Source organism: Muntiacus reevesi, chromosome 2 (assembly GCF_963930625.1).
Source record: "Muntiacus reevesi chromosome 2, mMunRee1.1, whole genome shotgun sequence".
NCBI lineage: Eukaryota > Metazoa > Chordata > Mammalia > Artiodactyla > Cervidae > Muntiacus > Muntiacus reevesi.
Window position 1 is genome coordinate 269095023 of NC_089250.1, and position 17959 is coordinate 269112981.

The 17959-nt window shown below is 48.2% G+C and overlaps 1 protein-coding gene across 1 annotated transcript; it reads right to left on the reverse strand.

The window, feature by feature from the left end:
• Positions 1 to 462: 462 nt before the first annotated feature.
• On the reverse strand, positions 463 to 16214 carry LOC136157536 (carcinoembryonic antigen-related cell adhesion molecule 18-like). The gene is made up of 9 exons (XM_065919394.1): positions 16168 to 16214; positions 15351 to 15355; positions 14591 to 14947; positions 14407 to 14439; positions 13135 to 13380; positions 11588 to 11863; positions 10010 to 10145; positions 2289 to 2496; positions 463 to 504 (listed from the first exon to the last, which is right to left on the reverse strand). The coding sequence occupies exons 1-9, from the start codon at positions 16212 to 16214 to the stop codon at positions 463 to 465; spliced, it is 1350 nt and encodes a 449-aa protein (XP_065775466.1).
• Positions 16215 to 17959: the final 1745 nt, after the last annotated feature.

Below are 17959 nucleotides of genomic sequence, written 5' to 3' on the forward strand. Positions count from 1 at the left end.
TCATTGTGTAATAAATGAAGTTTATTACTATTTTGCCTTAAGGAAGTGGTGGGATTGTTTGCAGCTCTTTGGAGACTAGTACCTGCAGCTACTCATCTATCTGTCAGCTGCTCCCTCTGTTTGATGAGGGGGATTACCCCTTTCCGTCAGGCATGTTCAGAAAATGAAATGGGATCGTATATGTTAAGGGGTAGAACAAAGCTTTCACCTTACCCAGTGCTTGGACCAGTATGTCAACAGCCTAGCATTGTCCACAGAACGTTCCTGAGGGTGGCCAGAAGGTCAAAGAAGACGAATAGAGATCTTCCTTTCCCTGGAGTCCCTCCTCCCAGGTAGACCTGGGCCCTTCCTGGCACGTTTGACATATTGTTGACCCTCCTGAATCCAGATCGAGGGTCCTTATTCTTTGTGGTCAACCTCCCTTCCCCCCTCCCCAAGGCTGCAGACATTCTGAGTCAACAGTCAACTCCGAATCAGCACCACGGATAGCGGCATCGCCGTTTCCTAGGGACCCCCAGAAACCAGACAGAGAGCACTCAAGGGGTGCAGAGGTGGGGTTGGTCACAGACAGAGCCCAGTACTTGGTAGCTGGTGGAGGATCCCCAGCACAGTGGAAGAGTGAGTGGGACTGGGAACATTGTACCTGAGAGTCCAGGGTCATCTGCAGAGCTCACACCACTTGTGGGAGCCTGAAAGTCTCCACTATGTCTGCTTGGCCTATTCCTCTATGAGAACTCACCCTTTATTCCAGAGAAGCAAGAGCCCCATCCATCACATGCCTTTGTTTCCCCACCACAGGCACTTTCCCTGTCTCATTGGAATTGTCAGATGATCTGTCTCCCAACCAGATGTTGCTTTTCTCAAGGGCAAGGGTTGAATCTTTACTAAAAACCTAAAGGTACAGTGTAGATGGTTGATGAATGAATGAAATTTCTTCCCTCACCTCATGGTAAGAGTTGACAACTCTTCCCTCTCATATTAACATACACTTCCTTTCACCCAGCCCAATGAACCCTAAACCGTCAACTGATGAACTGACTTCCTGTGCAATTCACTTGCCTACTCCGGACCTCAGAGTCTTCTGCAAATTGAATAAGTGGAGTTAAAAGTCCTCCTAAACTCTGATGGCTGTGGTCAAAAGTTCCTCTTTCACCCACCATTAGATTCTCTGTGACTTCCCTCTGTCTCTTCTCTAATTCTTCTATTTTTGTTTGCAAATTAGGGACCATGGGAAACAACCCTTCTGAGCACCTAGATACTATAAGTGCCCCTGCTAGGAGACAGTGAGTCGGTCAGGACAGAGGGGGCCCAAGAGGGGGATGGGGCTGCAAGATGAGATATCAGCTGAAAATGCAAGAACTGATGATGGTGTGGGCATGCCCATATATGCTTATCCCCTGCACCTTCCCTTCTCAGCTGTCACAGCACCGATCCTACCCCAGGTTATGGGTAACGGTTCCAGGAGAGGGATGAGGGGTATAAGATGGGCAGATGCATGAAGCTGAATGGAAGAAAACAGATGGGTTTTTTTTTTCTCTTTATACCAAGTCTTAAGAAAAACAATTGCAGAGCTATAGTACCAAAGGCAGCATGCTCAGGTGATAAAACCTCAGAGAAAATCAAGGAACCAGTTGGCATTAAAGTGAGGCTAGGGGCTTATTGGTGCGTTCCTAGTGGCTCAGAAATCAGGTAAAGAATCTGCCTGCAATGTGGAAGATGTGGGTTCAATCCCTGGGTCAGGAAGAACCCCTGGAAAAGGGCATGGCAACCCACTCCAGTATTCTCACCTGGAGAATCCCATGGACAGAGGAGCCTGGTGGGCTACAGTCCATGTGGTCGCAAAGAGTTGGACCCGGCTGAGCTAACACTTTCCCTTTTTTTTCACTAGGGGCTTATTGAGGGAAGGGGGTGTGCAATGGGGAGGAGGAACAAGGAGATCCTGAGGGGCTGCAGCATCCTGTTTCTTGGGTGGCACCGTGGTCATGGGGGCTAAGAAGGGGGAGGGACTGCTGGGTTCATCCCCAAGAGGGTCTCGGATCACTGAGGTGGGGCCAGGATTAGACGGACCCTGGGCTGGAAGCAGCCCTTTCCTACAGCCTGGGAAGGGCTTCCTTCTTACCTGTGCTGTTTCCTTGGATGACGGTCACGGTCAAGTTCAAGTTCAGTGGAAAGTCTGTGACAGAGAGACATGGCGGATCCATGTCAGTAGTGAGGCCTCAGTGAACATGGGCCCTGTGTCCCCAGGAGCTGCAGAAATGGGGAAAGGATGGGGCAGGGATCCTCCTGACCCCCTCCCAGGCCAAATTCTGGGACCCGATGTTCGAGGCCCATAACCCCCGGTTATGGGTAATGGTTCCCGGGTACCCCCGCTGCCCTCCGGACCCCGTCAGGGGCCCGGGCATCCTGGCCCAGCTCTCACAGGACACGTTGAGGTGGACGAACCTCGCTGTGCTCACTTCAGCTCCAGGCGAGGTCACCCGACAGGGGAGTTTGGTGCTGTGGGTGAGCACAACGAGAGAGGGGTCCTGGGGCCCAGGGAGGTGGCAGCAATTGATGCCCACCTCACAGGCCCAGGGCACAGAGCAGGTCAGGTTCCCGGGGCGGCCGAGCTCCAGGGTCCCAGAAACAAGGATGTGGGGTGTGTGGTTTAGGGCTGGTGAGGAGAGGGGGAGATGGATTAAAAGGGAGGTTCAAGGTGTAACCCCCAGACAACCTCAGACTTTGGTCCATCGCCTCCCTTGGGGCCCAGTTCTACTTTACCCCAACCCCCATTTCTGAAGGAGAGTCTCATTCATAAATTTTAATACTGATTCTGTCACCTACCAATTGGCACTTGCCATCTACCTTAACAAAGATCAAATCCTGAGCCGCTGAGGCTGCTGACCTTTGTTACCCCCTGAAAAGAGTTCAGGGTGGAGATCAGGAATGAGGTATCTGTGTTGTGGGAAAAACTGGCAGGACATGTCTTCAGACAGTTAGATATTTTCAGGAGATGATTTTATGAGCCCAATTCATACATCTCCTTGTGTCTAGAAAAGCACTCAATTCCTTCCTGGTGACGTCTGCTCCTCGTGACTAGCAGTAACCTTCACAAGGAGAGAAGAAACCTTCCTCAAAAAAAGAAAAAAATGTGATTAATTAAAAACAGAAATGAAGTGGCAAAAAAAATATGCTTGCTTGCATATTCCTAAGTCTCATATATACTATGAGAACTGCTCCTACCTCTTTGGAGCAGTTTCTTAGACCTAGAAAGGCTGTCTCCGGGGCTATAGTCCTCATTTGGCCCTGAATAAAGCTTAACTCACAACTCTCACGTTGTGAATTTTTTTCAGTTGCCAATTCCATGTTTAAATATTGTTGATATGGTGGGTTAAATATAATGAAATTAAAAGTAATTTCAGACTTCCCTGGTGGTCCAGTGGTTAAGAATCCTCCTGCCAATGCTGGGGACGTGGGTTTGATCCCTGGCCAGGGGAACTAAGATCCCACATGCCATGGGGCAACTAAACCCATGCACCACAACTCCTGAGTCTCTAGAGCTCTCAAGCCACAACTATGGAAGCCCCAGCACCCTAGAACCCATGCTTTGCAACAAGAGAAGCTGTCACAATGAGAATCCTACACACAGCAGAGAAGAGTAGCCCCCGCTCACCTCAACTAGAAAAAGCCTGTATGCTGCAAGGACGACGGAGTGCAGCCAAAAATACATATGTAAATAAAATTTAAAAGTAATTTCACCAAGTTGTTGTTCTATGGTGGCTATTAAGACTTTTAACATTACATGCATGGCTTGCATTCTATTTCTTTTGGACAGCATTACTCTAGAAGAAAACTTAGAAGAATACCTATGGATGTGCAAAGAATTCTTAAAGGACATCCAAAATACCAAGCATAAAAATACATAAATTAGACTTCATTAAACACTTCTGTTCATCAAAGACAGAATTAAGAATATAAAAGTGAAACTATATAGTGGGAGAAAATCATATCTATCTATCTATATCTTCTATCTATCAAGAGATCCCTGAAAGACAGGTTGAACTTAAATATAAAGAATTCTTACTAGTTGATAAACCAATGTTTTCAAAAAGGAAGTTGGGCCCCAAATGGAGTCATACGTGCTAAGTCCCACATCAGCAAACAACACTTATTACCTAACCTAATTGCAGTTTCAGCCTCCCAAGGGTGTGACCTTTAACCAGTCAGTTGGGAATTTCCTGGTCAGCACTAGTGGATGATATCCCATATAGATCTGTATCTCCCAAAGAAAGATGAGGTAATTCTTTTTTATCCTGGTCCCTGCATCTTTCTGATATAAAAGTCTTCCATTTTGTACATCTTTCTACTTGTTAAGTGAGATGTTGCCTGATTCATTAATAAGCAAATATCTAATTAGATACTTAAATCTACTCGATTGAATTTTGCCTTTTTACACCAATGACAACCTAATTTTTAAATTGGGAAAAAGGACTTGTTTATATATCTTTGTAAGAGAAGAGATCCAAATGGCACATGAAAAGATGCTCAAAAGATGCCAGAGAAATGAAAATTAGAATCACAATAGGTGTCCTATCACATCTGTTATAGTGGCTAAAATTTTAAAGCCTAAGCATACCAAATGTTGGAGGGGACATGGAGGAATTGGAACACTTATACATTTCTGTGTGTGCTCAGACGCTCAGTCGTGTCAGACTCTCTGTGGCCCCATAGACTGTAGTCCACTAGGTTCCTCTGGCCATGGAATTTTCCATGCAGGAATATTGGAGTAGGTTGCTATTGCTTACCCCTGAGATCTTCCCAAACCAGGGATTGAACCTGCATCTCCTGCCTTGGCAGGCAGATTCTTGAACTACCTGGGAAGCCACAGATTTCTTGGGGGGAATGTAAATAGTAAAACTGCTTTGGAAGATGATGTGGCAGTTTTGTGTACAGTTAGGTATAATACATCCACTCTATGACCCAGCAATTCTACTCCTAGATATTTACTCAGGGAGGATAAAAGCAAATATCCACACAAACACTTGTATGTGACTGTTTACAGCAGCATTATTTATAATGGCCAAAATGTGGAAATAAACCAAATACTAAAAGAGAAGGGATAACCAAAGTATGGTATATCCATACAATGGAATACTAGTCCTCAAAAAAAAAAAAAAAAAAAAAGGAAAAGAAAAGAAAAAGAAAAAAGAACAATGGCACCTGTAATGAGAATGAATTTTGAATACATGTTGAGTGAAAGAAACCAGATGCAAAAGAAAATGTACCTTATAGTCTCATTGCTATGAAGCTCAGGAATAGGTAAAATTAACGTGTAGTATCAGAAATCCGTCCTTCATGGATCACAGCCTTGTTCTGGTGAGGGGGCTTGCATAACTCAATGAAGCTATGAGCCGTAGCTCAGGGCCACCCAAGACGGACGAGTCATAGTGTAGAGTTCTGACAAAACATGATCCATTGGAGAAGGAAATGCCAACCCTCTCCAGTATTCTTGCCTGGAAAATTCCATGGACAGAGGAGCCTGGTGGACTATTGTCCATGGGACTGCAAAGAGTCAGACACGACTGAGCACACACAATTGACTTACGATATTACATTAGTTTCAAGTGTGCAAGAGAGTGATTTGACTTTTTTAACGGAGATGCAGGTTTAGATATAGACGTAGAACACGTGCCCATCTCTGTCAATGGGAATATGCAGTGGTTAACTTGGGACGTGTCTGTGTGTGTTAGTCACTCAGTTGTGTCCAACTTTTTGCGACCCCCACAGACTCTGTAGCTCACCGGGCTTCTCTGTCCATGGGATTCTCCAGGCAAGAAAACTGGAGTGGATTGCCATTCCCTTCTCCAGAGGAACTTCCCAATCCAGGGAACAAATCCCTGTCTCCTGCATTGCAGGCAGATTCTTTACTGCCTGAGCTACAGGGAAGTCTGTATAATGAAAGTGAAAGTCGCTCAGTCCTATGTGACTCTTTGCGACCCCATAGGCAGCAGCCCACCAGGCTCCGCGGTCCCTGGGATTTTCCAGGCAAGAACAGTGGAGTGGGTTGCCATTTCCGTCTCCGATGCATGAAAGTGAAAAGTGAAGTGAAGCCGCTCAGTCGTGTCCGACTCTTAGCGACCCCATGGACTGCAGCCTACCAGGCTCCTCCGTCCATGGGATTTTCCAGGCAAGAGTACTGGAATGGGGTGTATTGCTTTCTTCGCATGGACTGTATAGTCCATAGAATTCTCCAGGCCAGAATACTGAAGTGGGTAGCCTTTCCCTTCTCCAGTGGATCTTCCCAACCCAGGAATCGAACCAGGGTCTCCTGCATTGCACACAGGAGGATTCTTTACCGACTGAGCTATGAGGGAAGCCTATGAGGGATGTGTTTAGTTTTTTATTATTCGCATCAGGCGATTTTGGAAATATACGTGAATCTAATGCATTTTAATGCATAGATATGACAGGCTGCAGTCCATGGGTGTGCAAAATTGTTGGACACGACTTAGTGACTAAACAGCAACAATGGTGGTTAAATAATGGAGCACAGAGACCACGAAAAGGGGGTTGGGATGTGTAGGGAGAACATATAGACACGGCACCAATATGAAATAACAGGCACTTCTTTCCAATCTGACTCCACAGGGGAGGGAGCTGGCAGCCTGGGACAGGGTCAGACGGTTCCCGTCTCAAATCTTGACAATTTACATCCGGAAGAATTTCTCACGGCAGCTCACAGTCCCGATTCTCTCCTAACAAGGACTGGGATCCCTGTTGCCTCCTCCTCCTGAATCACTGTTCATAACAACCCTCCCAGCTTTTTCTGAGCCCCTCTGCTGCAGTCCTGGGATGACCCGTGCTCGGTGGGCGGACCCAGGCAGTGACAGGCAGAAAGCCCCGCCCGCTCTTTTCCTTCTCCCTTCCAGCGCTCTTGATGAAATAAAAAACCTCATCGCTCCTCCCAGAGGAAGGTCCCTGTTTACATGACATGGCTTGGCCACTGTCCAGCCCCACCCAGGACGCCTTCCGGGTTTGAACAGGAGAATTAATAACTCCCCCACTCTCCCCAGTTGATACCAGGGATTAATTCAAAAGTCCGGGAGGCGTTCTCACTTCTGAGTCAGGCTGGGGAATGAACCGGGCTGTGGGAGGTCACCTGCGCGCTTGCTGGGTCCCAACTGAGCGGTGGAGTCTGACAGTAGCTTTCTTCTAAAAATCAATCAGACACACGTATGGCTTCCTGGGGCCTTTGCCAAGCACCTGGCCGGTGTGAGGCTCTGCGTCAGGTATGCCGAAGGATCCTGAGGAATGCAAAGTGCCGCGCAGGTTACGGAGATGAGGAACCAGGCTCAGAGAGGTTAGGCGGCTGCTTCGGGGTCACCCAGCCTCTCAGGGCAGCGTTGGGACTCACGCCCCTGCTGGTTTCTGAGGGTCTCTTCCTCATAGGCTGTTGTTGGGTCAGGCAACCAGCAGACCCCTTGGCCATGTGTTTGCACGAAATAACCTACCATGAGGACTTTTGGTTTTTCTTGAAGAAACGGCAGTGAATGACCTAGTGACTCGGGGACAGGCAGATACAGATGAAGAGATGAAGGCTAGAGGACCCCAATTCGGAAGAAGAGGTCTGAGGCAATGGGCCGAGGAGACTGCATTGTGTCCAGAATCGGCCCTAACTGCTTCCTGAACCTTCAAATAGTCAGGTATTTCCTGAGAGCGGCGACCACAGGGGCTCGGCGGGGCCTCCACACTCCCAGAGATCTCGCCAGGAGAGAGTCTCCCTGTCTTTTTCTTTCTCCCTCCCTCCCTTATTTCTATTCTGTTATGGGGATGAGCAAATTGACTGAGATATTTTTGGACACATGCATGAAGAGAGCTCAAGGAAACGTTCCAGAAACGGCATTATGAGGTCTCAATAAACCGTATGTTGTTTTAATTTTATTGGTTCTTATACTAAATATGAAAAAAACGTATACACTTTGAGAAGAAAAAAAAACACTTCAGAGCATACAGTAAAGTGCAAAAGGGAAATTTAGATAGCACCGTTAAGAGTTAACAGCTTCTACAATTTGTGCACAGATATTTATATATATAGAGAGAGTGATATATGGTATATCTATATGTGGATATTGTCATTGTTGTTCACTTGCTAAGTCGTGTCCCACTCTTTGCACCATGGACTGCAGCACGCCAGGCTCGCCTGTCTTTCACTATCTCTCAGAGTTTGTGCAAACTCATGTCCATTGAGTCCACGATGCCATCCAACCATCTCACTGGATATATATAGCATGTATGTGTGTGTGTACACATACTGTAATATTGTACCTACATCAGTTAACTAATCTATACTTTTCACAACATGGTCCTATCAGATGCAGGTCTGTATTGTGCGTTTCTAACTCAGCATCATGTTGTGAACATTTCGCACACTAGTGAGTATCGTTGCCCAGCGAGTTTTAACCATGACATTCACCCGACATGCGCTGTGGTTCCATCTCTCTGTCACTGGTGATGCTGCAATGGGGCATCTTTGCAGCCTCTCTGATGGTCCCACAGGGTCTGGTTAAGGAAGTAGAGAAGTTGGAATCCTATTTACTGGTGGGGACGAGGCGTGGGAATTAGAGCCCCGCCCCAGTCTGCATCCCATTGGCTGGTTCTGATTGGCAGATGGACTGGTCTGTAGCTGTGTGCTCCTGGGGTTCCCCCCCACCCCCGACTCCCTGGTCCTAGGAGCAGACTGGAGACGTTCTCTGGGAGCCTCCACCTCCAGTCCCAGCGTGACTGGCCCGAGTCCCTTGCTTGACTGTTCCCTCCAGCCAGTCCCCGAGCCCCTTCCAGCCTAGCTCGTCTCTCTGGGGACTCACACTGCCGCCTCACCTCCTTGCCTGTCCGGTTTTATCCTCCAGGTCCGAGGCGGACAGTCATATAGACCGATTTGCCCTATGGAGAGAAATTAGGGAAGAAGTCAGACCTGGGATCCATAGGAAACTGTGAGTTCTGGGTAGATGAGGGGTCAGCTTCTTCTTTCCAAGCCCCCATGCTCCTAAGAGAGATCATGAATCTGGGCGCCTTACCCCTTTACAATGAGTGTCTCCAACATTTGCACAGTTTAATATTTCTGAGGTCTTAAGGTCACTATAGAGCAATGCTGTGGGGTGGGGGAGAGGGAAAACAGACTGGGTGTTCTGGAAAAGGTATTGGTACTACCTGGCCTGATAATTGATGATGATGAATTTCACACCTGTTTTATGCCAGGCACTATGGTAGATCATTTATAGAAATTGTCCTCAACAGATACACAAGATATATTTTGTGGCTGAAAGAACAGGAGTTTACTGAGGTGCTTGGGCAGTCACTTGCCCGAAGTCACAGAACTTCCTAGGTTCAAGTCTATGAAGTCCCTAGAGTCCTAAGATCAGAGTTGGGGTACATTCCAGGGAGATAAGGAGAGCCAACATTTTCCGAGCACTTCCTCCATGCCAGCAGCCACCACTGCAACCTGCGTGACACTACCAGTCTCCGTGCAGAGTGATTGTTATCAGCATCACCTCCACTTTGCTGCTATTGTTGTTGTCTAGTCGCTTTGTTGTGTCTGACTCTTTGCGACCCCATGGACTGCAGCATGCCAGGCCCCCCTGTCCTTCACTATATCCTAGAGTTTACTCAAACTCATGTCCATCTAGTTGGTGATGCTATGCAACCACCTCATTCTCTGTCTCCCCCTTCTCCTCCTGCCCTCAGTCTTCCCCAGCATCAGGGTCTTTTTCAGTGAATCAGCTCTTTGCCTCAGGTGACCAAAGTATTGGAGCTTCAGCTTCAGCATCAGTCCTTTCATCACCTCCACTTTACAGGTGAGGAAATGGAGCCTCATGTCCTTATTATCTAATTGTTTGCCCAGATGACCCCTAAATACTCAGTCCCTGGCTGGTCGCTTCCCCATTCTGGCTCTGCCTCCCCTCTCAAGGATGTGCTGGCCCTTGAGTTCGAGTCTCCAGCCAGTGCCCCACCCTGGGCACAATGCAATAGGTACCTGGTAGAGTAATGTCTGAACAGGGCACGGATCAGGACCACAAGGAAGTGGGTGAAGCCCAGAACTATGAATATGATGAGAAGCACCAACAAGGATCCTGAGATGGTGAAACTTCTGCTGATAACAGGCCTGCGCCCTAGGAGGAGAAGATGCATAGAGGTCAAGAGCATCATTCGCTCATCCTTTCGTACGTTCACACATCTGCTCTTTGATGATTTCTCAGCACCTTCTTCTATGTTCGAAGCACTGTTCTGGGTGCTAGGGGCTCAGCAGTGAACAAAAGAAACTTCTTGACTTGATGGGGCAGACTTTCTGGCTGGGACATGGAGCAGGTCAGCAACTAAGCAAAGAAACATCCCACTTCATCATAGGTAGCAAGAAGTGCTCTGGAAAAGCATGAGCCCAAGTGAGGGGAGAGAGGGTGGCAGGGCAGGCTGTGCTGGATACACAGGGTCATGAACTCGTTCCAGAGCGATTCCTTCACTGGGCTCCAACTGTGTGCCAGGACCGTGTTAAAAACTGGGGACAAGTGATGGTCAAAGTGCTTGCCCAACCTCTCTCTGTTCTCCTGAAGTTTAATAGTCCAGTGGGTGTTGAATGGCGTGAATTGAAGCATCATTCATACACAAAAATTGTATCTGTTCGATGCTTAGCAAATAGTGTGGAGGGACTGAACTAAATGTCTCCAGCCCCCATTCAGTGTTCACTCACGTCATTCTGAGCCAGGCTGACAGCTTCTCGTGCCCTGTCTGATGTCCCTCGTGCAGCAACTCCATCAACTAGAACCCTCACTATTAAACTGCAAAGGGGGAAATTGGGGCTCAGAGAGGGGACACTGCTGCCCCTGTTCACGCAGAAGGGCAGTGGCAGAGCTGGGATTTGATCTCAGGTCACTGGGCTCCAGTGCACCTGCTCTTCACGGCCCTGCATGACTGCTCTCTCCCAAGCCTGTCCATATCTCTGTGGTGTAGAGGATCAGACGTGGGGTCCCTGAATAGGTGCCTCCCCCACGTGCAGACTCCTTCCTAACCAGCTTCAGAGGCCACACCATGGACAGCTCCCCACCTCCCCTGCATCACCTCCCCATGGCATGTTTGCTCTTCCTCATCTCAGAGCAGCCCGAGGATCTATGGAGGGCAGAGGGTATGAGGTCAGATGGCCAGGGTTCATATCTTGCCTCCTCTGTCCATTAGAACTGGAGCCTTGAACAAAGCACCCAAACCCTCTGTGGCTCCATTTGCTCACCCATAGAGTGGAGGTGATGCTGATAAAGGTCACTTACTCTGTAGGGAGACTGGAGGGTCACCCAGGTTAGAATGGTGGCTACAGGCACAGAGTAAGTGCTCAGTCAGTGTTGGCTGATCCTGCACCCCTGGAATTCGCTCCAGCTCTGACCTGAGGATTCTGGGGGCTTCATAAAGGAGACAGTTTGGACTTGGGAGGTTGGGGGACTTCATCTGACTAATGTGAGCATGGCAACACATGCTGAAGAGGACGTTTCTGATGACAGGCACCCCCCAGGCAGAGACATAGAAGTGGGGAGACTTGGGGAGAGCGACGGTCCTCTGCTGCACTCACAGGGTGCCTGGACATGGACTTCTTCATACAAGGTGACCTGGGTGGCGGGGTTCTCCGCGATGCACCTGTATCTGCCCATCTGGCCCCAGGTCAGACTCGGGAGGGTGATGTTCTTCTCTGAGAAGCTCAGTAGGGAGCCATTGTGGATCCAGCGGTACTTGGATTCTGGTCTGGAATAGGAGACGCACTCCATCTCCACCTGGGAGCCAATCTCAGCAGACAGGATGCCGTTGAAGTCAGTGGGACTACTGCTGAGCAGCAGACTGTAGGGCCCATCTGCAGAGACAGGGCAGGAGCTCCGGAACCATCCTTCTGACACCTGGGGGTCTGACTTCTTCCCTCAGTCCACACAAAGTCCTCCCCCTGTCCTGAGATACCCCCACTCTGTACCCCAAGCAAACTCCCAGACCCATCCCAGCTAGGGCAGCTAAGCCAACGACAATGACAGTAACCGTAGCATCTTCTGTTACCAAGAGATACTACAGCCCAGCTCCCTGGCTGCCTTTCACATAAAATAGGCATACAGTAGAAGCAGGCATGACACCTACTGCACTCCGGGCATGTTTTAAACATGTCACACATTCACACACTCACTTAATTCCCACACGACCCACGTGATCACAGCCACTCTTGATCCATTTCATACCTGAGGATAAGGAAGCTCAGAGGAGAGGTTTAGGGATTCACGAGTCCCCTGTTGACCTACAAAAGGACCAGGGAAGTACCCTTATGACCTGGGAGGAATTTCCCTGAACACTTGCAGCCCCGGTGTCTTTGGCTTTGGTTCCGAACCTCTGGCCAGTGAGCAGTGCGGGAGGTCAGAAATGATGAGCCCTTTGTCCACAGCTCTCAGGTTAGGAAATCTGAGACACTGCAAGAGTCATTTCAGATTTAAATGTGATAACAAGGCTAGACTTGATGTGTTTCCCAGTTGAAAGAGGTGAAAGAGTTGGTCAGTGTGAACAGTCCTGGAATGTTTCAAAGAATCTGAGTTTCACTGCATTCCTAAGTTTAGTGCCTTGGATTTACAAGAGAATTTGAGCAGGTCTGAATGGGTTGCCAATTTGTGTTCATGGGCAGAGGAGGACTTCAACAGAATGTCTATAAAACACATAACTTAGCTTGAAAACCAAACTATTTAGGGGAGTATAATCAATCCCATCCCAGTAACAGCAAAAGGAATATGATTTTTACTAAATTTAGAAGAACTGAATAAAATGATCAGGGAGCTGAATTTGAAGACCTGTGCACAGTTGGGTTTTGAAAAATTAAGACTCAAGACAGGTGTCACAAATTCACACTATTTCTAATCTGAGAGGTAGGGATTAGGGCCCCCATTTTAAACAGAGTGGAGACCAGGGTTCTGAGCAGTGAGTAGGGTTCTGAAGCCTAAGGGTTGAATAGTCAAACCTGGAATTCAAACCCAGGGCAGCTGTCTGCAAGGAGGCTCATGCCACTCTCTCCAGTTCTGCTGGTCTTACTGTTACGCCCTGGGAAAACCCTGAGCCCCACCCCCGGCTTCACTCTCACAACCCCAGAACACTCACAGGCCACTGTCACATAGACAAGGTCACTTTTCTGAATAAGCTCTGGGAGAATTTCTATCCCGCACTGAAGTGGTGAGTTGAAGCGGCCAAACATTCGGATGACGAGGGTCTTGTTGTCCGGGGAGATGGTCATCCGGTAATTGCTGGACACTGGTACATAATTCACAAACCACTGGACGTGGCTGTCATTGGTGTAGCAAGTGGCAGCCACCACATCCTCGCCATCTACGACGGAGGTGGTGTTGACTGAGATTTGTGGGATTTCCAACTCTGGGTGAAGCAGGGAGGAGAAGGTTAGGGGTTGGATGTGTCTCCCCATGCTCTGCTCCGCTCCAATGGGGATTTCAGGGTATGTTGGGGAAGAAGCCCAGAATTATAAGATAGGACCTAGGATCCTGGCAAGAGAGCATCCTTAGGTTGAGAGGGACAGAGAAACAGGGATGGGCATGAGGCAGTCGAGATGGGGGTTCTCTACTGAGCCTGTCTTCCAATGCTCTGAACCATCTCTATGGCTCCATTACAATAACTGTGAGTTCTTACTATTGTCCAGTTGCCTGATGGTTGCTTCTGAACCCCCAAACCAGGACATCCCCATCAAAGGAAGTGCTCAAAGTGAGAGATGGTGTTTGTTCTCCATAACAATTCCTCCCATTAACTGTTCCCATTCTCTTTACAAATTACTGCCTCTAACCTTAAGGCAGACCACAGCGATGGATAATACTGCCATTCTACAGATGAGAAAACTGAGGCTCAAAAGGTGACATGGTATATAAAGAGTCAGCGGTGAACTAAGTTCTTCTAGCCTTCAAAATCCACACTGTCCTGCCCTAGCCCTGTGGAACACCAAGAGCTCATTGGAATTCTGGAGACAGAATTCCAAGATGGCCCCATGATCTCCACTCCCTGGTATTACCCCTCTATAATCCCATCCCCTCAATGCGAGTGGAGCTCCCGACTTTCTTGTAGCGTATTGAATGCGGCTAAGGTGATGGGCTGTCTCTCACTGTCATCATTAGCTTTGTTGTATTAGACTCCTTTCTAGACAGAGAGATTTTTGTTGGCCTTGAAGAGGCAAAGAGCCAGGAGGTGAAATCCTGTAGACAGAGTCACACGTGAGAACACGGCCCCGACCAACACCCTCTGAGTCTCAGCACTGGAAATGGCTGAGCCACATCAGATCTTCTGACTCACAGAAGTGGGTGTTCTTTTAAGCTACTAAGTTTGAGGCTATTTGTCACACAGCAGGAGATAGCTAATACACTGTGAGGGAACCTGGAGCCCCTGAAGGTAGTGAGGATCCCATTTCTGGGGAGAAGCTGGGCTACCATCCACCAAGGCTCCCAGTGTCATCTGGAGGTGGGTGGAGGCTGGATGGTGTGAGCTCCAAAGGACACCATCCCCTAAAACTCCAGTCCAACTCAGCTGCAGTTGGGTGGTGGGTCAGCTGCCAACTCACCTAGAATCTCGAGCCAGCCAGTTGCTCTCTGGGTGTCATTGATGGTGTCCACCCTCACTGTGTAGTTCCCCGTGTCATTTAACTGTGACCTCCCGATCCTCAGGGCACCTCTAGTGGGCACACTTTCCCGGCCGCTGTACACGGGCCCATCCCGCCTGGAATGAGATGTGGTGTTGTAGCTGATTATCAGATTTTCCTCAGTGTCGTTTGCACCCCGGTGCCAGCTGTATTCCTGAACATCTTCAGGGGCGTTCTCAATGGCCAATGAGCTCGAATATCTTTCCACTCCAATGAGTGAATCTGGGGCGATGTAGATTTGGCTGGAGGCCTGGCAGATCCCGCAGGCCAACAGACTGGCTGAGGAAGACAAACAGAAAAAGACACACACACATACATGCACACAGGTTTACACGCGCAGACCGTGATCCACAGAGTCCTTGGAAAATGGGTCAAGGGCTTCTAGCTCCTGAAGGACTTGGCAGTCTGATCCCATGCTGTCCATCACCTCAGCCCCTGCCCCGGTTCATTCTTTTATCGTCCTGTTCCAGGCTGGCCTCCTCCCTAAACTCCAGCCCATCCTCACAGGTCAGTTTTGTGGATCCTTATGTAGCCCCACAGGTGACCCTGCTCTCCCTCTGCTCACGTATCTTCCATGGCTCCCCAGGGCTCTCACAATAAGTTCAAACCCTTAGCATAGCTTGTGAGACATGTAGAGAGAACTGGTCTCTAGGACCTAATGCAGGCTCTTTTTGAGTCACACCTATCCTACTTTACCATCTTTATTCATTCACCAGAAGACACAGCATCCTGACTGTGTGCCCCAGCCACACACACAGCTCTTCTTGACCTGTCACACATAACTCTTCCCTACTTCTAGCACCCTGATCCCTGCTTCCTCCTCCCCATGTCCATCTTCCTTGTTGATTCACATCTGTGAATCAGGGTGGAGCCCAGCAGGAGGGCTCAGAATGGTTATCTAGGGGGATTAAACTCCCCCAAGAGGATTTACACTGTCTTTGACTTATCATCTAGGTTCAGTGGCACAAACACCAATGGGGGTGTGTATCTGTCATCTCCTAAGTGGAGGGGGACAGGTGTCTGCTGCTCTAGGAACCCTAAGCCTTGCCTCCATGGAGGATGCAAAGACAGCCGAAACCCCCTGCTCCAGGGATCCAGGTGTGGACCCTAGAGGTTTTGGAGGACAGTGTATGTGGCCACTAGGGAAACACGAGAGTGGTCAGTATCAGGAGGAAGCAGAGTGTTTGGGGGGAAAGTGAGGGGTTGGGAGGGGTCCTGCCACAGAGGCAGTGGAGGGCATCAGGGCAGAGGAGGTGAGCCCAGAGGAAGTGATTGTTGGGAATTGTGTGTTGGGGTTCAATTTCATCATGCCTTGTGGTGGGTAGAGATGAATGTTACCTCTGTGTGTGTGTGTGTGTGTGTGTGTGTGTGTGTGTGTGTGTGTGTGTGTCTTGGGCAAGCCGTGCCCAGGTGTGTGAGTTCATGAAAGTTCTGCTGAGGGTCTTGGGTCACTCCCTTCTCCCCCTCCTCCATCCTGCTAGCCCCACTGTCTTACCCACAGGACCAGTTCCCTCCAGAGTCTGCACCTGGGTCTAGAAAGGTCCATGAGCTGCTCCAGTCCTCCTGCTGGAGGCATCTCTCCAGGGACCCAGCTACCTCCTGTGCCCTTTTACAGACCTGCATACTCTCAGGTCCCAGGTGTGGTCTCCACCCACTTCCTGCTCAGGGATGGACTCTGAACTGCAAGGTGGGAGGGGCTGGGGGAGAGACACTCTGCTGAACTGGTGATTATCTTTAGGACTTGATACCGCAAGGAAGGACCTTGGACCCATGGCAACTTAGAATGTCAATAATCATTATGAGGAATTTTTGCTATCCCAAACTGACTGTTCTTAAAACTGAATTGCACCACCTGAGGACAAAAAGAGAACAAACAGCATCACTCATCACCTAGTTGTACAAGGCTTCAGTCACTACCTGCTGCCGTCTCCCAGCAACAGTGAACCCTGAGAGGATTTCCGGATGAAAAAACAGGATGAAGCACTCTGTGATTTGGATAACCGGGCCCCTATATGCATGACTCAGGAAGAATCTCATGAATTCTTCTGGTGATGAATTCCATAAATTCTGACTGATGACTTCTGCATCAGTCACATGCATAAAAAAGCACTAAAATCATTAACTTGGTATATCTGTTCTTTGTGATGAGCTGTGATCAGTTACCAAGATGTATGCTCGATGACACATTTTTCCCAGCCCCCAAATTCAAATACACACTGGCTCCTCCCCTTCCTTTTTGGAGCAGTTCCTCAGAGCTGTCACCCAGGCTACAGTCCTCAGGAAGACCCTGAATAAAACTTAGATGCTCTGTGTTTTGCTTTGAGTGGACACGCTTTAATAGAGTCAGCCTCACTTATCACCCTGGTTTCTCCAACTTATCAGTTAGTTCATATGCTTATAAGTGAAGACTTGCCAGTGACTCCAGCACCAGGGTGAAAGCCACTAACTGGGAAATGCCTGAGAGGTCTCTAGGAGCCTAGAGACCAGTCAACTGATTTATTGTACAATCAGGGTTGGGCAATCACTAGATGACTTTATCATGTGCTTTCTAGGGTTTTTCTAAAGCCTGTTGGTTGGACAAAATTCAGGCTTGCACAGAAAAACCTGATGAACCTATTCAGGACTATCAGAATCAGCCTCAGATTTGCAAGAATATTCTGATCTTCCTTCAAATGTTGGTTCCAACCAGGTAGCTTGTAACTCTATGGTTGTTAATAGGCTGAACTGGAACCTCTCTGTCTCATAAGAAGGACCAGGATGGGCTGGGAAATTCTGTTGGAGATTTAGTTAGTCTCTTTCTTCCTCCCTCCCTGTTTCCTCTTTTCTTCCTTCCTTTCTAACTGCCATTGTGATGAAAAAACTTGCTTATATATTTTTGGACACATCCATGAAGAAAGTTCAGAAAAAAGTTTCCGAAATGACATTATGAAGTCTGAACTAACTTCATGATGTTTTAAATTTATTGGGTTGTATTTCCTTTTTTTTCAGATTTTTTTCAAAAATTATTTTTTTAAGCTGAAGGATAATTGCTTTGCAGAATTGTGTTGGTTTCTGCCAAAGTATTGGGTTGTCTTTTCTAACTATGAGAACAAATTATACGCTTTTTTTTTACTTAATTTTATACTTTTTTTCCTTTATTTTTATTAGTCAGAGGCTAATTACTTTACAATATTGTAGTGGTTTTTGCCATACATTGAAATGAATCAGCCATGGATTTACATGTATTCCCCATCCCGATCCCCCCTCCCACCTCCCTCTCCACCCGATCCCTCTGGGTCTTCCCAGTGCACC

Coding starts and splice junctions, on each gene's coding strand:
- LOC136157536 (XM_065919394.1), bottom strand. CDS start 16,214: ATGGACCTTTCTAGACCCAGGTGCAGACTCTGGAGGGAACTGGTCCT. Junction 11,864..13,134: donor TGTCTATGTGACAGTGGCCT/GTGAGTGTTCTG, acceptor CTGTCTCTGCAG/ATGGGCCCTACAGTCTGCTG. Junction 10,146..11,587: donor AGTCCATGTCCAGGCACCCT/GTGAGTGCAGCA, acceptor TTCTCCTCCTAG/GGCGCAGGCCTGTTATCAGC.